This window comes from Natator depressus, chromosome 8, assembly GCF_965152275.1.
Source record: "Natator depressus isolate rNatDep1 chromosome 8, rNatDep2.hap1, whole genome shotgun sequence".
In the NCBI taxonomy this organism is placed as follows: domain Eukaryota; kingdom Metazoa; phylum Chordata; order Testudines; family Cheloniidae; genus Natator; species Natator depressus.
The window spans coordinates 76246548-76271079 of NC_134241.1; the positions used below are offsets into that span (position 1 = coordinate 76246548).

At 42.2% G+C, this 24532-nt stretch overlaps 1 protein-coding gene across 1 annotated transcript in view; it reads left to right on the forward strand.

The window, feature by feature from the left end:
* The first annotated feature begins 4555 nt into the window (after nucleotides 1-4555).
* The window catches only part of LOC141992904 (uncharacterized), a 193060-nt gene continuing 173083 nt past the window's right edge, over nucleotides 4556-24532 (forward strand). Inside the window, exon 1 of the mRNA XM_074962239.1 lies at nucleotides 4556-5043. Within this exon, the coding sequence (XP_074818340.1) occupies nucleotides 4983-5043 (61 nt within the window). The 5' untranslated portion in view covers nucleotides 4556-4982. The remainder of the gene's footprint in view (nucleotides 5044-24532) is intronic.

Consider the following 24532-nt stretch of genomic DNA (forward strand, 5'->3'; position numbering starts at 1 on the left):
TTGAAGGGGGTGGCTGTAGGGGCTCATGGGCCAGAAGTGTCAGGGTGCAGGTGGAGGGAAAGTTGGGGGGCAAACCCATTGGCCACCCCACACTTTAAATGACACTTTGCGGCTCCTGGTTCTCAAGAATATTACTCTTCAGAATCTCACCCTTGTTTTATTTTTAAAAGCAAGGCTTTAGCTCTTATGGTTATAAGAAAAAAATCTTGAAAACATGAAACAACTGTACCCAGTGCAGTAATTCATGCCTGAATCTGTAGAGAGCCTGACACAGTGGCTCTGAGTTGGGTGACCTGCACCATTCATTTCTATTTGGTTTTAGCTCAAATGCCTGATGATGATTTAAATGTCATCCTTTGTAACTATTTCACTACTACCAACTCCTATAAGGAAGGAAAGAAGAGGATCACAGATCTGCACAGTTTGGTTTGATCAATACTCCATTTGGTGCTACAAGTGGAAGAAATTTTGGAGAAAGTCTGCTTGCCACTTTTTTTGCTCACTTCCCTCCCCGACCCCCCAAGTACTTCCCACTTTTGTGTGTGTGTGAAAAGGCCAGCAGGGAGTGCCCTAGAATGCATCTGAGCCCCAACAAGGGGGAGCCAATCCCAGCAAAGCATGCAAATCCTACAACCAGCCAGACACCACCTGCAGATTTGTGAAGATCAGGTCTGTTCAGGTGGTGGGTGTGGATCAAACAATTCCTTTCTGGCTCTTGTGGCTGCTGCTTCTCCTCTGCTGGAGGCTTAAGTAGCCAACACTGCTTGGGTTACCCTTGTGTCACCTTTTCAAGCTCTCTTCCACAACTACGAGGGTTAGAAACTTAATTTTTTTTAAATGAAAACTATGATTCTAATGCCACCCCAGGCCTCTGGGAGGCAGGGTCTCAGGCATATTCCTATTGGATCTGTGCCTTTATTTGTCCTGCCGAATGATGCATCATAACTCTACTGAAGGGAAGTCAAACCCAAGGAGTCAGCAGAGCATGCATAACCATATTCCGAACATTTGCAGAATCTGTTGTGAGCGGCCTTTCATTCTGGCATCTCAACTAGGTACAGCTTGGCTTGTAGATAGAGCTTTGGAGAGTACCACCACTCTTCCCGCATACACACCCCAAACTGAGCTGTAAATGTAATGCCTACTATGCTAGGTTTGATTGCAATCCATTGTGGAATTCTCATCTATTTTCATAAGACTTTTCACACCAGAAAAATAAATGTCTCTTTTAACAATATTTTTGCTGATTTTTTCCCCTTCCTTTCAGGATGAGGCAAATCCTCCCTCCAGTCTGAGAAATTGGGGTATATACTGGAAATCTCTTGTGGGAGGGGGGGAGCCTCTTCAGGATGTCAATGTCAGTCCCAAGGCAGAAGAAGCCCCATAGCTGTAATGTACCTTCCTCTGCAGGTGGGAAATGGCTGGTGGGTGCACATTTTTAGAGATGCATTAGCCCTGTCTCTCTGCTTGTCTCTGGCCTGCACTTGACCCCAAATAGCCCCTCTATAGCCACAAGGAAGCATCCCGTTCCTCTCCCAAACCATGGAAACAGACTAGTTCCAGTGCAGAGAGGGTGCAGCATTTCCTCTTATGACACATAAAGCAATTTTCCAGCTATTTCTTTCTCCATGTGACTCCAGATTAGTGTGGTAATCAATGGGCCTGATTCTGATATCACTTAAGCTGGTTTTATGTCACTGCAGTTAAGATGAGCACCTTAGCATCTAGAGGTGTAAAAGATTTATGAAATCCTTGTCAGCTTGGGCATATTGTACATCTAAGTTATTTGTCCAGTATTGCTTTAAATGTCCCAAACATTGAGGGGTGTGCCTTTTTCTCTTGAGATTCTCAGGGTCTCAGTGCTGTCCTTCTCCAAAATGAATTGATCATGATAAATGAAAAAGCAGGTTTCTACACCACAGCAGCATTTTTGCCTTTCATTCAGGCTTGTTCCAATATTTATTGACAAGCTAGAAGGCTTTGGGGTTTCTCTATTTTGGTTTTTGCTTATGAATGGTCATTTAAACTGCATGATGGAAGCTTTGCATAAAAGCAATACACAGAATTATTGCTTTGGAATGTACATGCCTTTGGTGTTACTTGCTTTCGCACAGACATAGCCCATTTTAAAGACTCAATTTTTTTGATAAGAGGGTGACAAATAGTATTTCAGATCCTGAGTACAGCTGTATAGTATGTTATGTTTTAGAGTTTACAGACGAGCCCTTAAAGTTTATGGTATGAGTATGGAAATTTGAAAATATTCCCTAGTTTGTGTCCATCAGAATACTGCCAACCAACTTGTGGAATAATAATTGCTCCTCTTGAGCTTCTCTAAAGTTGCCTGTCAGCTTTTCATCTGGGGGAACAGGCTTCTTCTTCCCCTGGCCCTCATTGCTAGAGGAAGGCACAGTGTGCTGCAGATGCCCAATGTCCTGGAGTGCCAGGTGTTGCTCTTCCTTTTCTCAGCATCTTTGCAGGTAGTCATGGCCTTGCCATTTTAACAGGATCTGCTTTCCTGTGCACCTCTGGCCCTCACCCATGCTGCTAGAAAGCAGTTTGGGAAGAGCATGGGCACCAGATGACTTTTCAGAGACTGTGAAAGGGATGATGGGTGTTTGAAACCTGCTCCCACAATTCCCCAGGGTGGGAATATGTAATTCCACAGGTTTCAGAGTAACAGCCGTGTTAGTCTGTTAGTCTGTATTATCTAAAGTGATCATGATCACTTTAGATAAGCTATTACCAGCAGGAGAGTGGGGTGGGAGGAGGTATTGTTTCATGGTGTCTGTGTATATAATGTCTTCTGCAATTTCCACAGTATGCATCCGATGAAGTGAGCTGTAGCTCACGAAAGCTCATGTTCAAATAAATTGGTTAGTCTCTAAGGTGCCACAAGTCCTCCTTTTCTTTTTGTAATTCCACAATATGCCATGAAAATTGTCCAGAACGCTGCAGTGGGCAAAGAAGTCTGATATACCTAACCACACTGCACTGTATTTAAATCAGAGAAGAGAAATTGAGATGAGAAATAAGGGAAGCCGGAAGACACTTGTGAAGAACAGTAGTGGGTTTCTGCAAGATAAAGCCAGGCCCCCTAGCAGCAAAAGCTCAGGAACAAGGAGGCATGGCTGTAGGGCTCTGCTCCATATACAGCCCTGGCCCCTCCTTGAAAGGAGAGCTGCTCATTCTTGTGTGAAGAAAAGGAGGGAAAACAGCCCACCCCTACAGCCCTAAGTAGCTGATTGCTGAGAGCCTGAGTTCATGATTGAGATTGATGGACTTTGGTTTCAGCCCTCACTGTTCAAACGCTTTGTGTCTCAGCCCTGTTCAGTAATCACCACTTTCTTGCCATTTTGCAATCTGGAAACAATCAAACCTGTTCTCTCTCTTAGTGCTATGAAAAGTTAGGGAGGGAAAGAAAATGACAGCACTCTCTGTGAGTGCAGCTTCATTCAAAAGATGTGCAAACTTAGATTTGGGCCTGACCTAGAATTCTGGATTCAAATACCCACAGAATTTTGGTGAACTTGGATCTAAGCCCAGATGAAAACTTTATGGCTGTTCCCTACCTCTCATGGGCTGAACCAAAATCTTAAATACCCAAAGTTCAGGGAGTTTTTAAGTTCAGCATTATATTAAAATGTCCATCTTTCCTTGGAGTGAACATAAGACCAGTTTAAAGTTTCCTATGATTTTTGGGTCTGGTTGTAAACATTTCCCACATGTACCACTTTATTTATTTTGAGCTTTGTAACATGTTGGCTTTCTTGTAACTGTTGGGGCATTTATGTGAAGTTTTTTTGTTCTTTTAAATCAATAAAATGTTGCACTTTTAAGACAATGGAGTACTCAAATTAAGAAGTTTAACAGAGAAGCTGCTGGCTTTTTACTTTAGGGCTGCCATGCTAGGCTGTGTCCTCCTAATGATATGAATTAAGAGGCAGAAGGACTGAATATCTAGCAGTGTTTAAGTAACATTTTTCTTTTATCTAAAGTCACCCTAAAGAAACTTTCTCCCTCTTTCTGTCTCTTTCTAACTTGTAGCCTTCTATTTCTGTCTGGATTTTTGTAATTAGTTGTTCATTCCAGAAAGACATTTACCAGGAAACCAATTAATTTTGGAAAATAAATTATTTTAGAGGTTTCACTCATGTGTAATGTCTAAAAAAAAATCCTGCCAGAAGTAATTACAATATTTTTATGAAGTAATAGTTCTCCAATTTAGCATAATCCTGTACTTATAGTTCACTCATTATTGCCTCTTCCTCCATCCATTCCCCTTCAATAAATAAATAAATACAAAAAACAAATTACTGTAAATTTTGGCACAGACTTACAGTTGCATCATTTTCTTAGAAGTCACGTGCTTTGGATTTCCTCTTGTTCGTGATATATTGAAATGTCTTTCAGATGTTTTTAATTATAAAAAAAATTTCAGGAAAGCATAGTAATCCACAATAAAACTTCATTTATTTATTTTTTTAAATAGCCAATACATTAGTCTACTGTATCTATGACTGAAGCTTATACAACAAGGTCAGGCATTTACTTAGACAGCTAGATTGGTTAGAGGGAAAGCAGGCTTAACTAAACGTACTTTCAGTTCCTGTTTCCAATTGAGACTCATCTCTGCCTAGGGCCACAGTGAAAGCTCATTGGTCCGAGATGCTTCAACTTCCTACACAAACAAACTTCTGCTGTATTGCTAAAGTGAAAGAAGCAGCTTGTTGTCATGGTGTATTCTAAAGTCTGGATTCAGGACAGAGGGACAGTATTTTAGTTGCTGATCTGTGATGCTGACATTGTGCTGCATGAAGAAGTTTTCATTTATAACTGTTGGACTTGTGCCCAGACTGCTATGGTAAGATTTAGAAGAAAACACAATAAGGAGAAGAACGTCAGATCAATTTTGCAGGAACATATGTGGGGGAAAAAGGCTTTAACAAAAGACACTTTTCAAACAGTGAAAGAACTAGACAATGGACAATAGTTATGAATCTTTAAAAAGCTATCCTGAGTCAACCCCTATTATCCATGCAGGTAACTATGTTCTTCATAATTAAGCTAAAGAATACTTGACTGTATCTACCATAGCCTGTATTTTTATCAGGGGAGGAGAGGAGGGCCGGGAAAGAGGAAACAGAATGAAACTTTACAATTTCAGTGCTTGTTGTTTCAAGTTCAAGGTTTTTCTCTTTTAATATTTTGTTACCAAAACCAGGATCTTGGAGAAAGGAATGGTTATGAAAATGTGTTTGTCTGAAGTGCTTATTCAGTATTGAATAGGAATTTTTTATTATTTCATAGCTTTAGCAAATGTATGATGTTTTGGGTCTGTCCCCCAAAAGAGACAGTGCTGTGTCTGGGTACAAAGGTACTGTGAGTGTGTAATGAGCCCATATTCTGCAAGATAAAAGGTATAAGAAAGAAGGTGCACATTGTTGGTACCAGCTGGATGTATGCATTTTTGGCCTCAAAGAAGAACTTGGGCTGTTATGGAAAATTACCCAAGGGTAGGATCCGTGAAAGCATGAGGGGTTCTAGGTCCTTGACTTCTTAGATTACTCCTTGGTTGTTGGAAGTGGCATTGTCCAAAAAATGAAAGGAAGGGGGGATAATGGGGGGAAACATTTATATAAATAAACAGAGCTCCATTTTTTGATCTTCCAGAGTTAATAAATACAGCAGAATTTGTAACTATGGTAGATTAGTGTTCTGAGATGCTGGGTCAGATTTTCAGCTGGCATAAATGGGAGTAACTGAGCTACGCTGGTTTACACCAGCTGAAAACCTGCTCCATATCTTTTAAAATTTGCCTTGATGACTATTTTGAAATTTTGAAAAAAAATTCACATGACAACAGCAACGAAGGCAAATTCAACACATGTACATTTAAAAAGAAGGGCAAAAACCAAGACATAGGATGAGGTATTTAACCTACTTACACCTCATGCAACCCCATTGACTCTAGTGAGGTTGCACAGCATGGAATTTGGCCCACAATGTATCTATTGCTATAATTATATTAATATCTGTAAAAGCTGTTTGAGGTCACTGGACATGAGTCAGAAGTCCAGAGACAAGTTAGGCAGGTAATAGATACCAATCAACATTAATAAAACTTTTGCTTGGCTCTTACAAATAACAGCTTTGAGAATATTATCGCCATCAAAATAGGAAATACTAACCTGGTATATACAGACTTAATTTTAAAAATGCAGATAAAATTGAGTAGGATTGTGTTGCTATCCAAGAGCGATCTTGGCAGGGTGGTGACAGGACACAAGAGGAAAGAAGAGAACAGTTGGCCACACCTTCGTCTTAGATACCTCTATCATTAGCACTAAATTAAACATATTGGATGAAAGCTGCAAATCATGCTTTTATACAGAGATGAACTGCTGCAGGTGGGAGACAAATGGAGTACAAAGTGAACCAGGTTTACAATGTGACTAAAAACCCACCCATCATCCTTCCAGGATCAATTGGTCATTGTTCCAAGAGCAATTTTCTTTTTATTCTTTTTTTTTAATGCCATTTTACTTGTTGACTGATACTACATTTTTTTGCAGGTACTACTTACGTGCTTAGGAAATTGTGTTAATTGTCTCCACAAAGACCTGATCCTACAGTCCTAACTCAGGCCAAACTGCCAGTGAAGCAAATGGAAGTTTAAATAGGAGTTAGGACTGTGGGATTGAATCTACAAGTGAACATTAACACACAGCAACAGAGCAGTTAACAGTGCTGCATTGAAATTATATGGTGTTACTTTTGTCCTTAAGTCAGGCAAACTTCAGGACTTCCTAACTGGGTATGTTGGCTTTTTCAGATGCTGTGGTGGTGAGGGCCACGCAAGTGAGACAAAGTAGCTAAATGAGATGAATAAACACCCAGAAGTACCCCTCTGGAAAGCCATATATTATTTTATGTAGTTATTTATTATTATTTACCTTTTTGCCAAGCACTGGTGCTGTGTTTAGTGCTATACAGATAGAGGAGTATACAGCGTGGACAGAATATAACCTTGGCTTCTGCTCCCAGAAATTTACAACCTAAACAGCAAAGGGTTTGTAATGCCAACAGATCCAGAATTGGCCTGGCATAAAGGAAATTCTGAATGAGTAGAGTCAGTGTTAACTCCAGCAGCCTCCAGCATAGTGGGCAAGTAGAGGGTTTGACTGAGAGACTGGAATGCACAGGTGCTTTGGCTAGTTCCAGTTTCTGGAAAAGACCCTTAGGGTCAACAGTGTACAAATTCAATCAACTTCAGGGTGCTCTGTAACCTGTGCCACCGGGCTGAAGTGGACACAGAATATGTGGTGCCATATTGCTGACCCCATGTGTCCAGACCTAAAAAAAAAAAAGGCATGAAATTGGTTTAAAAATAGAAATTAGAAAAACAATATTTTTGTATTTTGACTAATTCTCTTCAATTTGTGTTCGATCATTTTGGACTCTTAAGTTCAACCCTGATTATACTCTCAAAAAGGCTGTTTGCTACTTGGTGCGGGCTGCTCATGTCCTTTTCTACCTCACGGGTATGGGGACCTGCCAAGCTATCCTTCTTGCTACCTACACAAGATAGGAAGCTGCCCACTCGCATACTCCCTCCACAGTCCTCTACCTACCTCTGGCCTGTATTCACTTGTGCTTCTCATTCACTTGCGCTTCTCCCCTTGCTCCCCATCACATTCTCCTTCTTTACCATGCCACTTTTCCCTGGATCTTCTCACCCGGCCTCCCTGAATCTGCTTCCTGTTCCCCTCATTCCAGACTTTGTTTTCTGTCCTCCTTCCTAAATATCCCCTTCCTTTCTGCGTCCACAGTCTCATTCCCAATACTTCCACATTCTCCTGTCCTCTACCTGGCCGCCTCTTCTTGGTAACTAAGGGGCTACCATCTTCCTTGATGGCAATTTAGTTTCAGCCCCCCTGGAAGCAATGAGAGGTGGTGGCCATCTTTATTGAGGGCAGCCTCATTTTCATCTGCAAAGGTTAAGAAGACAGAGGCCACTTTGCTGAAGAACACCTGTGGCTTCATTTCTACGGACAGTAATGGGAGATAGCTGCCATATTGTATCAGGGCAAAACTTTACAATATTGGAGGCAGAAATAAGGATATCATGGGAACCATTGAGAAAACCCCACATATCCCAAGACTCCTGGTAAAATTACAACCCCATGCTAAGAAGTGCTCAGGTGTAGCTTTGAATCAGGCTCAGAGACAAACATGCACAGCAAAGAAGAGAAAACTCCATTAAGATGTGGCTTTGCAGAGAAACTGGGATGCACCTCAAAAACAGAGCAGCTTCAGCAAGGTGGTCCAGATCTCAGTAAAGCAGAATGGGACAGGATCACATTCACATACGGAGGAAGGGCAGAAAAGAGCCGTGGGGAAAAACTAATAGAAAGAGCCTGTAAAAGAACAGATGTTACTTTTTCTAGAGTAGTGAGGCTGATATTGACGATATCTGCCTGAAATACTTGGTTGATGATAAATTGACATGGCTAAAATGGATAGGTTGTTTTGAGCAGTTTGTGTGGCATCTGGACTTGTCAATAAGAATAATGAGCACCAAGTAAACTGCCTTACGTACACCATGAGAAAATGAGATTGACAACATTCTGATAACTGTAGATTAGAAAAATTTGTATGGTACACATTTCATTGGGAAATCTGAGGAACTTTGACAGAAGACTTTAGGAACAGGTATCAAAGAAGGGACAGGTACCTCTAGGAGATGTACCACAACTCTACACCATTCATGGAAAATTACTTGTGTCCACCCTGAGCTTCTGAATGCTATAAATATTAGAAAAAGGGTCATTAGGAAATATTATGCAGATCATCAAAGCAGGTGGAGATGATATACAGTGAAAAGCAGATGTTTCTTAGTCAACTGACCACTGTGGATATTTGCACCCATGGAAAGTGTATATAAAATATCTCCAGATCTGAAAAGTAACATTTTGTAGGCATATTACACTCCCTTTGCACAGGTGTGAATGGCTACAGAAAGTGCAAGAAATTGGAGAATGAGGCCCAAGGTCTTTTGGCAGTTGTACTTGTGGGAGTAGTGTCAGATGGCAGCTGTGGATATAGGGGTGGGGAAGAATTTGTGGGATATTTGCTGGTTGGCTCATCCATCAGGAGATATTTATTTGTTCATTTATATATTTTATGAATATTGTAAAGGTTACACAGCACAGTACTTTGCTGATTATTCTTTGTTCAGGGTTTACAGTCCATGACTTGACAGAAAGACACTGTCAACTTAAGTTTGACCTAAAATGTAAGTGTACTACACAAGCTTTTATAAAACCTTCGGCGGATTGAGATGTTTGCGGATTTTAGTTCCACTGAAATGAGCTACTTTTAAACAAACAGTCTCTCGCTGGAACTTCAAGCTCTGCAGCACTGAGTTTCTGAAAGTGAAACTGACTACAAACAATCAGTGTTTTTCCTTGAACAATCTCAGAGAAATGACAAAAGTAAACAGAGAGTTTAAGTAGCCATCAGTAAACTGGATTTAAAAAATCCATTCACTTATGATATTAAAAGAAGGTGACCTTAGTAACATAGAGTATGTAGAGAGTCCCCCTGAGTGCCTGCTTCACAATATCCCTCCCTCAACTCCGTGGATATTCAGCTGCAACAGGGACCTCTTTTGGACCCTAATATGATGAGTGAACTTCAGACACTTGAACATAGCCTTTTTGAACTGATTAATACACACAGCTTTCTCTTATTTATTGTGTCTTCCAATACTCCTTTTTCAAATGACTCACTGTTAAAGAAAGATTTATTTAAATTCTTCAGTGAAGTTCCCTTCTAATGCAAACCGTGATTCTGCCTCTAGCAGTGCGAGATGCAGTAACTCAATAGTCCTAAGATTTCTTTTCTTAATTCTTAAATGTTTCCCTTCCTCCTTCCCTTGTGGGATAGGTGAGAAAAGCAATTGCCTCCAGTGCTTAATGCATCACAACTCAAAAACTCACTCCATCCTTGTAATTTTGAATCCCAGCCCAGCTGGTGGTTCCTGGATTTCAGACTCTGAATATGAGTTCAGCACTTTTAAATCAATCACTCTGAACAGTATTTCTGTCAAGGAGAAACCTCTTCTGCGTGTGTGTTTGTGTGTGTGTGTCAGGAAGGCTTTCTTTATTTTCAGAGGCAGACCCTGAGAAGTGAACACAAAAATGTACCCAGTATGTAGAGAAATATTAAATCATATATAATTCTTTCCATTTATTTAGAGTGATTGTTCTGTTCCTCTTGTCTCTCAAACCAAGGAAGATGTCTGTACTTCATTGGATTTGCAAATAGCTCTCCTTTTCCCATTTATTTGTGTTTCCATATCAATGAAAACACTTCAGAATGTTTTAGTAATTAATAGACTGATTATATGGAGCATTGCCCTCTCTGCAGAATCTGTAGAGTTCAACTGTATACTCTATACAGATATTAGCTAAAGAAGATTCTCCCTTTGGTCACGTGGAGGGGGCCTGCACTTTTTGGAGCAGAAGGCTTTGAGTTGTATTCTGATTGTCGCCATGATGTTCTGAGTGTGCAACTCTGAACGTGGCCAACTACTCTTTAAAAAATGGAATCCTCCTGAGTTGGATCATGTTATCTTCTGGACTTAAAAAAATCCACCCATTTATGAAAATGTTATGAAGTGGTTCACTTTTGTTAATGGTCCTTAACAATCCTTCTCCTCCTCCTTCCTCAGTATCATGTTGCACCAACCTTAGTTGGGCCCAGAAAACTGGTAAGCTGTAAAGCAAGTCACAACCAACAGTTTCTAATTTGCTGCACAGTGATCCTTGGACCACATGCTCCCTTCTCCCACAGCCTCAGCACATATCAGATGGTGCCATCTTCCTCTGAGAAGTCAGAGTAACCAGATAATTAAATTCAGGTTTCTTGCATTGTAGTGCAGACAGAATCATTGAGGGAGGTCTGCAGAAAAACTTGAATCAGGCAATTTTAAAGTTAATTATGTATGGACAACTTTTATTTTCTTTATAGTTTAATATTTAAATTTATAAATGCATCATGTCAAAGTAAATATTATAAATGTCATGAACATGGACTGGATCATAATGGTCCCTTCTGACCTAAATATCTATGGATCTAACATTTTAAAGGTATATTATGTATGTTAACTTGGTTTATATATTTGCAGAACCTTTTACAAAAGATATAAGAAATATATGAAAGTGTGTTGTGGTATAAAAATATTATTGGAATGAATTTGGGGTAGTTGCTTTACTCACAATGAGTAGAGCTGGTTGAAAAATAGACATTTTCATGAAAAACTTGGAAATGTCAAATTTGTTGTCATGCTGAAGTGTTCAAAATGGACCCCAAATTTCTGAAAACAAAGAAGAATCTGAAATTCTCTGGGGAATTTTTTAATTAAAAATGTTACTGAGACATTTATCAAAATGTTTCACCATGGAAAATCATAACCATTTTGATAACACTGACAATTTATGAAAAATGTGTTTCATGTTTTTAGTATAGGGTATTTTTGAACAGCAACAAAAATTTGTTCAGAAAATTTCAACCAGCTTTATTCACAAGTGGTGAATTCTTGAGTTAGAGCTACTGGGTACCGATCACATTTGAAAAAAACTGGCAGCTTGTTTTAGTTGCCTCTATATGTATTTAGAAACCTTGGGTGAAACTCTGAGCTGCACCTTTAAGGTTATGGCTACATTATACACCACTTTCGGCTGTGTGAAGTGTATGTGTAGCTACATACCAGAATGAAAAACATACTGTGTCCACACTGTGGAGTGTAGCTACACATATCAGTGAAAGGCTCTGATAGAGGGGCGACAAGTAGGGGAAGGCTTCCGCTGTTCCCCACTACCAGAGCCTTTCATTGCAGCGAGGAAAGGCTCAGTCTGGGGGAGGCAACAGGGTAAAGGCTCAGCCTTTCCCCTTCCTGCCTCCCCTGCCACCAGAGCCTTTCCTGACTCCTGGAGACTTTCCTTGTTCCAGAAAAGGGCTCCAGCAGCAGGGAGTTTCCTGCTGCCAAAGTCTTTCCCTGAGATGGGGAAGGGTTCCAGCAGCAGTGAGCTGACAGCCTTTTCCCACTGCTGGACTCTTTTCCTGCAGAGTGGCAAGACTCCAGCAGTATGACCTTACACTGCTCAAAATAGCAGTGTAGCGGGAAGGCATGGGCTTGGTCCAATAGAGAACATGTAGGTATCTTCACTGGCTTAATCCATGCCTCCCTGTCTACACTGTTGTTTATACCTGTGCTAGGGGGGCTATGCGTGTATGTACACTGCACTCTTCCAAAAGAATCCTATGGTGTAGATGCACACTAAGAGGCACAGCACAAAACTGATCGACCAGGGGAGAAGGGGCTATGGCATCTTTAAACCACTTTTATGCCCTCCCAGTTCTAGGCTGCTGCACAGCTTCTAGCATAATTTAGACAGCTCAAAGTGCCTGATTATGGGACACAGTGCTGCCCAGAATCTCTACAGTGCTACGAGCTTCATCCCTGCCCTGACACACACTTCCTGTCTCCAGCCCTGACCTTGGTATGCCCCCTATGCGTATCAGGTCTTGTGAGGGGTTCCTTGGAAGGCAGCCTCATCCCTTTAACTTTCAATTCCCATTTTTTAAAACTTCGGCCATATATTTTGTGATGCAACAAATGAAATGTAGCCACATGGAGATTGTCTTCTGCATCGCAACAGTTGGGTGTGTGGAGGGAAGTTCATCAAAAATAGCAGTTCTTCCTTCCATTCATTTACCTTGACTATCTCCTTCTTAGTTCTTGTCTTCTCTTCCTTTAGAATTCCCTGTAGCGGTAGAATACAGATTAGGCAGTCTCTAAGGCTGTCTGCTCTGCTTTGAGGGTAACCATTAGGGATGCTCAGAGAATCACATTCTGGCTTTCTCTTCCAGAGCGTGAGGAGGATGCTATTCCCATAGCCAGGCTGTCTTTCTAGCCTCCAGCAGTCAAGGAGCTGAATCTGCAAACTGACTTCTTGAGCCCCTCTAAAAGCAGACTTCCAAAAGCACCTGCTTTACCATGTTTACTGATGTTGAAAGTGGTTTATTCCAGGCAGGAGGGAGAAGGGGCCCAAAAAAGAAATCCTTAGTTGGAGGCAGGTTTCTTAAGGTTGGAAGTTAGTACACGTATGCATTATGCTGTTTTAATAACTGAGAGGAAAAGTATTTAAAACAGAGCTCTTAAATGACTAAGCTGGGTGTGGAAGAATGTTTTTCCCTAGTTGGGCCCCTTACCATATGTACAGTATTATTACTGTAACTGTATTGTACTAGGAATGATTTATGTAGTGATTTATCCACTCTACCATGACTGTCACCAATATCTATTATCAGCTCATATTCAACCCTTTTACAATGGCAATATATGTAACTTTGTATGCTGCTGCATTATTTGCTTTTTAAGCAATAAGATACTACAGGGTGTGCATTATTGGCCACTAGAGCATGCCTCCATGTGTTCATTAAGCACAAGTCTGGAGACAAAGTGCACACCCGCTATAGGAGCATGATTTAAGGCCAGTCATATGTACCCAAAATCATTTTATTGTGATTATAAACTGAACATTGTCAATTTTAAAATGGGTTTTTACATTTCATTTAAAAACAAGTTTGGTCTGTATCAAAATAATCTTGTTATGAAAAGCAGGCAGGATAAGGAAAATGGGGGAGGGGGAATGAAACTTTTATTCTATTTTGGTGCAGTTTTTAACCCCTGTTTCAGATGCTACAGGTTTTTGCCTAAAGAAGCTGCCAAAATCCTGTAAATGTCATTTCTTGCTTTCATAACTGGTGCTGCTTTGAAGTCTAGTCCTGTTCTCCTGTTCCTGTGATCCAGTGGCTGCTCCTCTCAATTCTGCTTCTCTAGCAAATTTGAACTTTTTGAACTTTCATTTTCTGTTAAAATAAATCAGGGGAACTAGACAACTTGAGACTGGTAGTTTTAAAAAAAAGTCACTATACCAAATTCAGCCCATTTTTGTTAGTAACCAAAGTTTGTTATTTTTCCCCATCTGATGGCTGTTTGGTGTGGTGGCCTATATTAAATGAGTTGGTAGTGTCAATCCAATTCCTACTGGACTGAACTGAGATAGAAACCGAAATATCCTCCCTCCACAAGAGATTTCCACTCTTAGGATTTTAGGCAAACTTCTGGAACAGTTTGGGGAAGCTTACCAGAGGAAGCACATACTGTACCTGTTCCATGGATAACAGAGGATTCATTCTGCATGGACACTTTTCAAAGACACCATAATAGAGACTCAACTTAAATGTATACCCCAAATTAAAAAACACAGTAAAAGAACTAAAAAAAGCCACCGTGACTTAACAACCATGTAAAAGCAGCAGTGAGAGATAAAAAGGCATCTTTTAAAAAGTGGAAGTCAGATCCTAGTGAGGTAAATAGAAAGGAGCATAAACACTGCCAAATTAAATGTAAAAATGTAATAAGAAAAGTCAGAAAGGAGTTTGAAGAACAGCTAGCCAAAAACTCAAAAGGTAATAACAAAATGTTTTTTAAGTACATCAGTAGCAGGAAGCCTGCTAAACAACCAATGGGGCCCCTGGACGATCAAGATATAAAAGGAGCACTTAAAGACGATAAAGTCATCGCGGAGAAACTAAATTAATTCTTTGCTTCTGTCTTCACAGCTGAGGATGTTAGGGAGATTCCCAAACCTGAGTCATCTCTTGTAGGTGACAAATCTGAGAAATTGTCACAGATTGAAGTGTCACTAGAGGAGGTTTTGGAATTAATTGAGAAACTTAACAGTAACAAGTCACTAGAACCCGATGGCATTCACTCAAGAGTTCTGAAGGAACTCAAATGTGAAATTGCGGAACTATTAGCTATAGTTTGTAACCTGTCCTTTAAATTAGCTACTGTACCCAATGACTGGAAGATAGCTAATGTAACGCCAATATTTAAGAAGGGCTTTAGAGGTGATCCTGGTAATCGCAGACTGGTAAGTCTAACGTCAGTACCAGGCAAATTAGTTGAAACAATAGTAAAGAATAAAATTGTCAGACACATAGAAGAATATAAATTGTTGCGCAAAAGTCAACATGGTTTCTGTAAAGGGAGATCATATCTTACTAATATATTAGAGTTCTTTGACGGGCTCAACAAACATGTGGACAAGGGGGATCCAGTGGACATAGTATACTTAGATTTCCAGAAAGCCTTTGACAAGGTCCCTCACCAAAGGCTCTTACGTAAATTAAGTTGTCATGGGATAAGAGGGAAGATCCTTTCATGGATTAAGAACTGGTTAAAAGACAGGGAACAAAGGGAAAGAATAAATGGTAAATTCTCAGAATGGAGAGGGGTAACTAGTGTTCCCCAAGGGTCAGTCCTAGGACCAATCCTATTGAACCTATTCATAAATGATCTGGAGAAAGGGGTAAGCAGTGAGGTGGCAAAGTTTGCAGATGATACTAAACTGCCCAAGACAGTTAAGACCAAAGCAGACTGTGAAGAACTTCAAAAAGATCTCACAAAACTAAGTGATTGGGCAACAAAATGGCAAATGAAATTTAATGTGGATAAATGTAAAGTAATGCACATTGGAAAAAATAACCCCAACTATACATACAATATGATGGGGGCTAATTTAGCTACAACTAATCAGGAGAAAGATCTTGGAGTCATCATGGATAGTTCTCTAAAGATGTCTACGCAGTGGCAGTCAAAAAAGCAAACAGGATGATAGGAATCATTAAAAAAGGGATGGATAGATAATAAAATGGAGAATATCTTATTGCCCTTATATAAATCCATGGTACGCCCACATCTTGAATACTGTGTACAGACGTTGTCCTCTCATCTCAAAAGAGATATACTGGCATTAGAAAAGTTTCAGAAAAGGGCAACTAAAATGATTAGGGGTTGGAATGGGTCCCATATGAGGAGAGATTAAAGAGGCTAGGACTTTTCAGCTTGGAAAAGAGGAAACTAAGGGGGGATACGATAGGGGTATATAAAATCATGAGTGGTGTGGAGAAAGTGAATAAGGAAAAGTTATTTACTTGTTCCCATAATATAAGAACTAGCGGTCACCAAATTAAATTAATGGGTAGCAGGTTTAAAACAAATAAAAGGAATTTCTTCTTCACTCAGCACACAATCAACCTGTGGAACTCCTTGCCTGAGGAGGTTGTGAAGGCTAGGACTATAATAGGGTTTAAAAGAGAACTGGATAAATTCAAGAAGGTTAAGTTCATTACTGGCTATTAGCCAGGATGGGTAAGGAATGGTGTTCCTAGCCTCTGTTTGTCAGAGGGTGGAGATGGGTGGCAGGAGAAAGGTCACTAGATCATTACCTGTTAGGTTCACTACCTCTGGGGCACGTGGCATTGGCCACTGTCGGTAGACAGGATACTGGGCTGGATGGACCTTTGGTCTGAGCCAGTCTGGCCATTCTTATGTTCTTGTAGCCATATTAGTCTGTATTCACAAAAACAACCAGGACTCCGGTGGCACCTTAAAGACTAACAGATTTATGTGGGCATAAGCTTTCGTGGGTAAAAAACCCACTTCTTCAGATGCATGGAGTGAAAATTACAGATACAGACAAATATATATTGGCACATGAAGAGAATGGAGTTACCTTACAAATGGAGAACCAATGCTGAAGGCCAATTTAGTCAGGGTGGATGTTGTCCACTCCCAATAATTGATGAGGAGGTGTCAATACCAAGAGAGGGAAAATGTGCTTTTGTAGTGAGCCAGCCACTCCCAGTCCCTATTCAAGCCCAAATTGATGGTGTTAAGTTTGCAAATGAATTGTAGCTCTGCAGTTTCTCTTTGAAGTCTGTGTTTGAAGTTATTTTGTTCAAGTATGGCTACTTTTAAATCTGTTATAGAATGTCCAGGAAGATTGAAGTGTTCTACTGGCTTTTGTATGTTACCATTCCTGATGTCCGATTTGTGTCCATTTGTTCTTTTACATAGAGACTGTCCAGTTTGGACAATGTACATGGCAGAAGGGCATTGCTGGCACATGTTGGCATATCACATTAGTAGATGTGCAGTAAATGAGCCTCTGATGGTTGGCTGGGGCCTATGATGGTGTCGCTAAAGTAGATATGGGCAGTGATGAGCTGCCAAAATCTTAACAACCGGTTCCCTATAAAAAGTTCTGATTTAAGGGATGTGCCCCAGTATGTATTTTTTGTACCACCAGCGTTACCATACGTCCGTATTTTCCTGGGAGGAATTTTTAAAATTTAAAATTTTAAAAATTCCTCCCGGACGGCAATTTAAGAACCAAAAAGCCTGACCTGTCTGGGAAAATACGGATGTACGTTAACTCTGCCTAAAGTTCTTTTTTAAAAAGAAGACCTGAACTAGAAATGAGCTCCGTTTCACATTTGTGGGTCCCCGCCACTCCCTGGGGGTGTGCTAGGGTGACCAGATGTCCCGATTTTATAGGGACAGTCCCGATTTTGGGGTTTTTTTCTTATATAGGCTCCTATTACCCCCCCACCCCCTGTCCTGATTTTTCACACTTGCTGTCTGGTCACCCTAGGGTGTGCACATGTGTGGGTCCCAGCTGCTCCATGCCCCCCTCATTGAAGCAGATGTGCAAGGTTACTGCCCTGGGAACTGCAGGGCACCAGGGAACGTGGGGCCAGCTGCAGACGGGCATGGGGCAGGGCTCGCTGGAGGCAGGGGGTGCAGGGCTGGCTGCAGGCAGAGCAGGGGGTGTGGCAGGGGCTGGTGTGGGCAGGGGTGCGGGGGTGGCTGGAGACGGGCTGGTGTGGGCAGGGCAGGGGGTGCGTGCGGCAGGGGCTGGCTGCGGGCAGGGAGTGCGGGGGTTGCTGAGACGGGCTGGCTGCGGGCAGGGCAGGGGGTGCGGCAGGGGCTGGCTGCGGGCAGGGGTGGCTGGAGACGGGCTGGTGCGGGCAGGGCAAGAGGTGTGTGCGGCAGGGGCTGGCTGTGGGCAGAGCAGGGGGTGCGGCAGGGGCTGGCTGCAGGCAGGGGTGGCTGGAGACGGGCTGCTGCAGGCAGGGGGTGCTGGGGTGGCTGCAGGCTGGGGGTGGTGCGGGCAGGGCAGGGGGTGCAGCAGGGGCTGGTGCGGGCAGGGGTTGCAGGGGTGGCTGCAGGCAGGGCTGGGGGTGCAGCAGGGGTTGGCTGGATACAGGGCAGGGGCTGACTGCGGGCAGGAGGTGCAGGGTGGCTGGAGACAGGGCAGGGGGTGCGGGCAGGTGGTGCAGGGGGTGGCTGGAGACAGGCTGGTGCGGGCAGGGCAGGGGGTGTGGCATGGGCTGGCTGCAGGCAGGAGGTGCAGGGGTGGCTGCAGGCAGAGCATGGGGTGTGGCAGGGGCTGGCTACGGGCAGGGGGTGCAGGGGGTGGCTGGAGGCAGGGGCTGGCTATGGGCAGGGGGTGGCTGGAGGCAGGGGGTGGAGGCGTGGCTGGAGGCAGGGGCTGGCTGCGGGCAGGGCAGGGGGTGTGGCAGGGGCTGGCTGCGGGCAGGGGTGCAGGGGGTGGCTGGAGGCAGGGGCTGGCTGCAGGCAGGGGGTGCAGGGGTGGCTGGAGGCAGAGGCTGGCTGCGGGCAGGGGTGGCACTAAGAAATGATTCTATACAGAAAGCAATAGAAGTGGTGATCCAAGCCATTAGAAGATAATTGAGTAACTGTAACATGAATAAAATATACTTACCAATTTTCCAGTGATTATGCATCTCCTGCATCGTTGTAGGGAAATAAAATACAGTATTTCATTTCATTATATGGAAACCTTAGACCCCCCTATTGGCATCATATTCCCCTGGGGTCTTCAGGATGAGGATGTGCCTTTGGAGGTACAATCCTGACTTCTAACCAACACTGCAGCAGCATCTCAGTGGTAGACGTACAGGATTCTATCGCTCTGCAGTTGGAAGGTGTAGGACAGGGGTTGGGCTCCTCTAGATTCTACCTCCCAAATCTAATGGTAAAAACCCCTGGAAGTTAACCCACTCTATCTTGTCACTTGGTAATATGGAACACCTCTTTTAGCAGGTCCCACAGGTAGCCGAGGTTGATGAGTTGCTTGCAGTGTGGTTCCAATGTTAGGATGACAGATGTCCCGATTTTATAGAGGCAGTCCCCATTTTTGGAGCTTTTTCTTACAGGGGTACCGATTACCCCTTTCCCCCATCCTGATTTTTCACACTTGCTATCTGGTCACCCTATCCAATGTAGGTATTCAGAAAAAAAGGTAAGGGCTATTAGATCCAGTGCAGAGGCATAGGCTCTCCATGTAGATGGTCCTGTATCTCTGGTACATACTGAGATTCTTGTGGATCCCATGATATCTGCAAGTCCTGGGGGTTAGATCTTTGTCTTTCAAATACTGCCCCAAATGGAAGAATTCTTATGAAACTTGGCAAGTTTCTTCTGCCCCTTTGTAGGTTATTCTCATGTGGGCTGAGAATGGAGCCCTAAAATGGCACCAGTGGTCACCACTATAAAGTTTTTATTTCCACAGTCCTACAGAAAATGATGTATGTACAGCAACATGAACTTGATTTGGAAGAAAATTGATTTAAAAAGTTAAAGGTGTCTTAAAGATTTGTTTCTTGTTTTATTACTGGCATCTGGATATGAAAGGGCATAATTTAGGTAGCTAGATCTAACTGGCATTTTCGATGTACTCTATATACTGTACTTATACCCACACCCCAACAACCTCTCATACTGCACCCCCATTCCAGACTTATATCATATGTTACTGTACTTATCTTGATCCCAGTTGATCTTTTATTTGTAAGCATCAGTAATAATTTTTTTTTATTTAGCTATTTTAGCTATCTGTGCATGTTAAACAAGCATAGGATCCTGGTAAAATGACATAGGTGGAAACATGTTGCTTCCTTATACCCTCATAGTTTCTTCCACATTTATAACTAATTGCTTTATTACTGGACAGATACACATTTGCAGTCTCACCCATTGCTAAATGGTATAGCAGAAAAGCGGTGGTGGTGGTGGTGTTTTGTTTTTTAAAAGCAAGGCCTGCAAGAACAGACAGCTGCCAATGTCTCTCAATCCAAGCTTGTCCATAGGAAGTGGCAGAATGGGGACTGTGACTGGCTTCATGTGGAACTGGCGGTGTCTTCTTAGCCCTCCCGCATGGGGAGATGGTGATAGGTGTCCAGCAGTAAACAGTCAGTGTCAGTTTTCAGCCATGCCTTATGTGCCCAGAGGCTGTAAAAGTAGGAGGAAGAGGTGCTTCTGGGGATTTCATGCTCTCTGCTGGTATCAGTGCCCTTCGGGGTTGGGGAGAGCAGGCTGTGGCCCTGGCTGGACTGCTCTTACCCCTTGCTCCAGTGATGAAGCCATGAAGCTGTTGGTGTAATTTGACTCTTAGGGAAATAAGCTGTTTCTCCCTTAGCTTGTGTAGGCAGGGAAAGTGGGCTGCCGTTCAAGCTCTGTGCTTCTTAGTGGGACGTACTCTCCACCACTGGTATCATAATCTAAGACCATCTCTCCTCCTTGCCCCCTAGTGTTACCAGCCCTCCAGGATTTAATTCCTGGAGACTCCAGGAATTAAAGATTAATCTTAACTAAAATTTGTCATGTGATAAAATTCCTCCAGGAATACACCCAACCAAAACTGGCAACCTTGATCCAGTGGTGCAGCAGCCTGGTTCCCAGGTGCTTGCCTTACCCATGGAAAAATTTCCTGCTGTCCTCTATGTTCCTACCATGGTGAGTACCTCATGGCCCACTCTGCAGTCCACATTCAGGGAAAACTGATGTGGGCACTTGTATACCAAGATGAGTACCTTAAGCATGGTTAAGGCAGACAGAACCCTGTATAGACTGCAAGATCAATCCTTTAGGGAGTGACAGCAGTGATCTGTCACAATGAAACATAAAAGCCTGCTACTTTACTTATTGTTAATCAGGGCTGTGCTGTATATTTTGTCATCATGTGCTCATTTTACAGATTACTGGGATACACCCTGAGATTACTCAAGAATATCAGCTGGTGCTCAACAGGGCTGCCTGCATTCACATTGTGTCCTGCATTGAGCACATTACACTGTGATCTGTATTGGTTTCCATTTTGTTTGTAGGAGAAGTGTTGTTTTTAACCTTACACTGTAGGTGGCTTTGGTCCTGACTGCCTCTCCATATGTGATTTCACAACAACTGATATCAGCTGAGGTGCAGCAAGCTACCAATTTAACTGGGATAGGGCTTGTAACAGGGCATTATCAGGCAAAAGTCCTCAGCAAAGTCCTCCTACAGAGCTAAATGTAAAACCCATCTTTTCAGCCATGCTTTCCTGTAGAAGCACCCTCACTTTCATACTTAGATCACTATCGAAACCAAAACCAAGGCTACTTCTTGTCAGCAGAGAAGGGTGAGACACATATTAATGTTGACCCTTTTATTTGTGGAAGGCACTCAGACACTATAGTGATAGGCACTATGTAAGAATCTAGATGCATATGCAGCAGGAAGATTTGTAATAGGGCATTATCAGAGAGCGGTCCTTGAATCTGGAAATTACGCTCCTGTCCCTGGGATCAGGAGAGTCCAGACTTGTTGACCTTATGGGCTCAATGCATGGCCTATTTATTTCCCTGGCTTTTTCTGATGAGGCAGGCCAACTGAAGTAAACTGTTTTGAAGGGGGGGAGATTTTAGTTTGGTGGTTTGGGGGTTTAGTGAGTATCAGTCCATTAGAATTTAATATGATTATTTAATAAAAATTTCACGGGCATGTAGAATTTGGGATTAAGTCTCTTTGGTAAAGCAAAGCAAATAAAAACAATTATTACAGTAATTAAAGTTGTAGGGTTTATGGTTTCTCTATGAATTGACACTCAGTCTTTGTTCATGGGAGTGGGTGGAGGTAGAAGAGAGAAGGCTGTTTGCATACTGATAGGGCAGGATGCAGCTGGGAGGAAGCTAGAAACTCTGTCATGGAGTCTGCAAACAATCTACTGACATCAAATGGATGCCAGTGCTTGCTTGAAATCAGTAACAGGGAAGATAATGGAAGGAAGACAAAATAAGGGGGGGAAAAGTACTATCCATTTTTTTCAGCATGCTGCCCTTTCTTTGACACAATACCAGTTTCCCGTGTGTTTGTATGTGTGCGCACGCACATATGTTTTTACCCTACTTAGTTGTGTGTCAGCTTCCTACCAAGTCCCAGAAAGCACCCCTTGGCTGGCCTCATTTTTTAACTCAGTAACTTATTACAGTAAAGTTGAAGTTAATAGTTTCTGGAAAGATGATAGCAGTCTGCCTTTAAATGTACACACTCTGGGCTAAATGTTGAGAAATCACAGGTATGTAATGCAAATCCTAGGTGTGCCAGCCAAGCCTGTAGAAAAAAAGCTCATTAGGTTAATCTCTGGTTGGGTGACTAATGCAAAGGGAATGAGGTACTTTCCTCCCTGAGACTGTAGAGATTTTGACATAGCTTTCAAAGGGAATGTAGCTGGTCACTTTGTGCAGTTAGGTATGTTATCTGGTGCAGAAACCCTTGCTTTAGACCTCAGAATAGCGTAGTAAATGAGACACACATAACAGCACATTCCACACCAGGGCTTAAAACAAAACCTCACACCCAGTTTGGACGAATTGACTTACCTAATTATCCAACATACTTTAAGAGCATTAAGAGCTGCAGCATATGAGAACTGTCTTACCTCCTGTTTTGCTTCTTGAGCTTTGCCAGATTTTTATGTTTGAAGACCTGTGTGTATGAAGCGATGCATTTGTTACATCCTATCTCAATCTTGTTTCCACAGTGACTTCCACATGTAACTTTAGCAAAATGCCTTGCTGCGCTAGCTTACTAGTGCTATGCATATGTTAGTAAGGAGTAGCTGAAGAAGCGTGATTTTATTGATCTATGCAGTCTTTCTTGGGTAGAATACTACTTACTGCTAAAGACAATAGGATTTTATTTTATTTTTTGTTGCAAGTGTTGTAATCAGCAAATAGCAGTCAGAAATTTTCAATGGTATGTAATCGTTAGCCCCATAAAAAGAAAAATAAATGGCTGTCTTAGCCATAAACTACATGGAATGGACTACTGACACACACAGAATCTCACCATAATTTATGGTATTCATCATGTTGCACTGCATTCCAAGTAATTTACCATGGCAGTTGTAGTTTCAAGAAAAAAATCTTGGTATTTTCCTACCTCCACCAATTTTTAAAATGTTTTTCATCTGTATTACACATTTTATTCTAGGTATTTTATTAGTCCTGGTGAGGATATTAGCAGATCCTTCTAAAACTCTTGCCAATTTTCAAAGAGAATTAACGGAAAGGGTAGGTTTCCCTGATAATCCTTTCAAAATTAAAATATAACACCAAAACATTGTTTAAGTGACACTGAGGGTCTGACCTAAGCCAACTAAAGCTGGGAAATTCAAAGTGAACAGCTGACACTCTGGTTAAGTGCTCATTGTGCTTATGTATTGAAGCCAGAAACTGGGAAACCTCAAAAGATTCAGAGGTCAGTTCAGTTCAGATAAGCATCCAAAAGTTTGGATATTATCTCAACCCCATTAGTCTGGAGAATGGGCTAGAAAGCTTCAGGATCAGGCTTTCTTGTGAGAAATGCAGCATTTCCTCATTGATCCGAACATGGCGGCAAAATGAGGATTGACAGATGCATAAAATCCATTCATGTACCAGGCCACAACTTTTAGTAAACCTAAACTCAGGGAACAGGTACTACATGCCCATCACCCATACTCTCCTATACAAGGCATTAAGTGGTTCCGATGTGGGGTTTATAGGGCTCCTACCATATCATCCGTAACTTTGCATGGCTCAACTCAGCTCACTCAAGAGTCCTACCATCGCATGCTTTCTACAAGGGAAACAGAGGATACAGAAGTGTGGGGACCTCACGCTGTGAGGGCCACAAGGTCTCAGCCTTTCCCATGAGCCCATCAGCAAAATCACTGGCCTTTTGTGTCAGCAAGCCCTTCATTTTATCCTTTTAACCGCACTGGAAACTGGCTGCAAGTTGTGACAAATTATCATGGCAGCCAAGTAACTTAGGTATTTATTAAGCACATTTCTGCTTAACGTACTATGGCTCAAATGTGCTGTAAAGAAGGTGAAAAGTCTTCCCAGGCCTCTGCCAATTGGTTGTATGGCAGAAAAAATTCCTTTGTCCCCCAAGCAGGCAATTAGCTAGACCTTCAGCACCTGCAAGGCCGGATTCCCATGCCTAGTTTAGACTCTAGATGGTCCATGCTCTGCACCCCCTTCACATTCCCCCACCCATTGAGGTGGGTGGGTGGAATTTTTGGTCAATTCATGATGAGAATGGCTCTGTTGTGGTTCCTTCCCCGCTTAGCAGTAAAAAAGCAAGGAGTTACACAATATTTTTAACCAGTAGAAATGGACCTGAGCCACAAAGTTGGGATCAATGTCTGATCTTTCCTAAAATTTGGAGTGCTCTGATCCCACATTATCTTTCTGACCCATCTTTATTTAAAAAAATAATTTT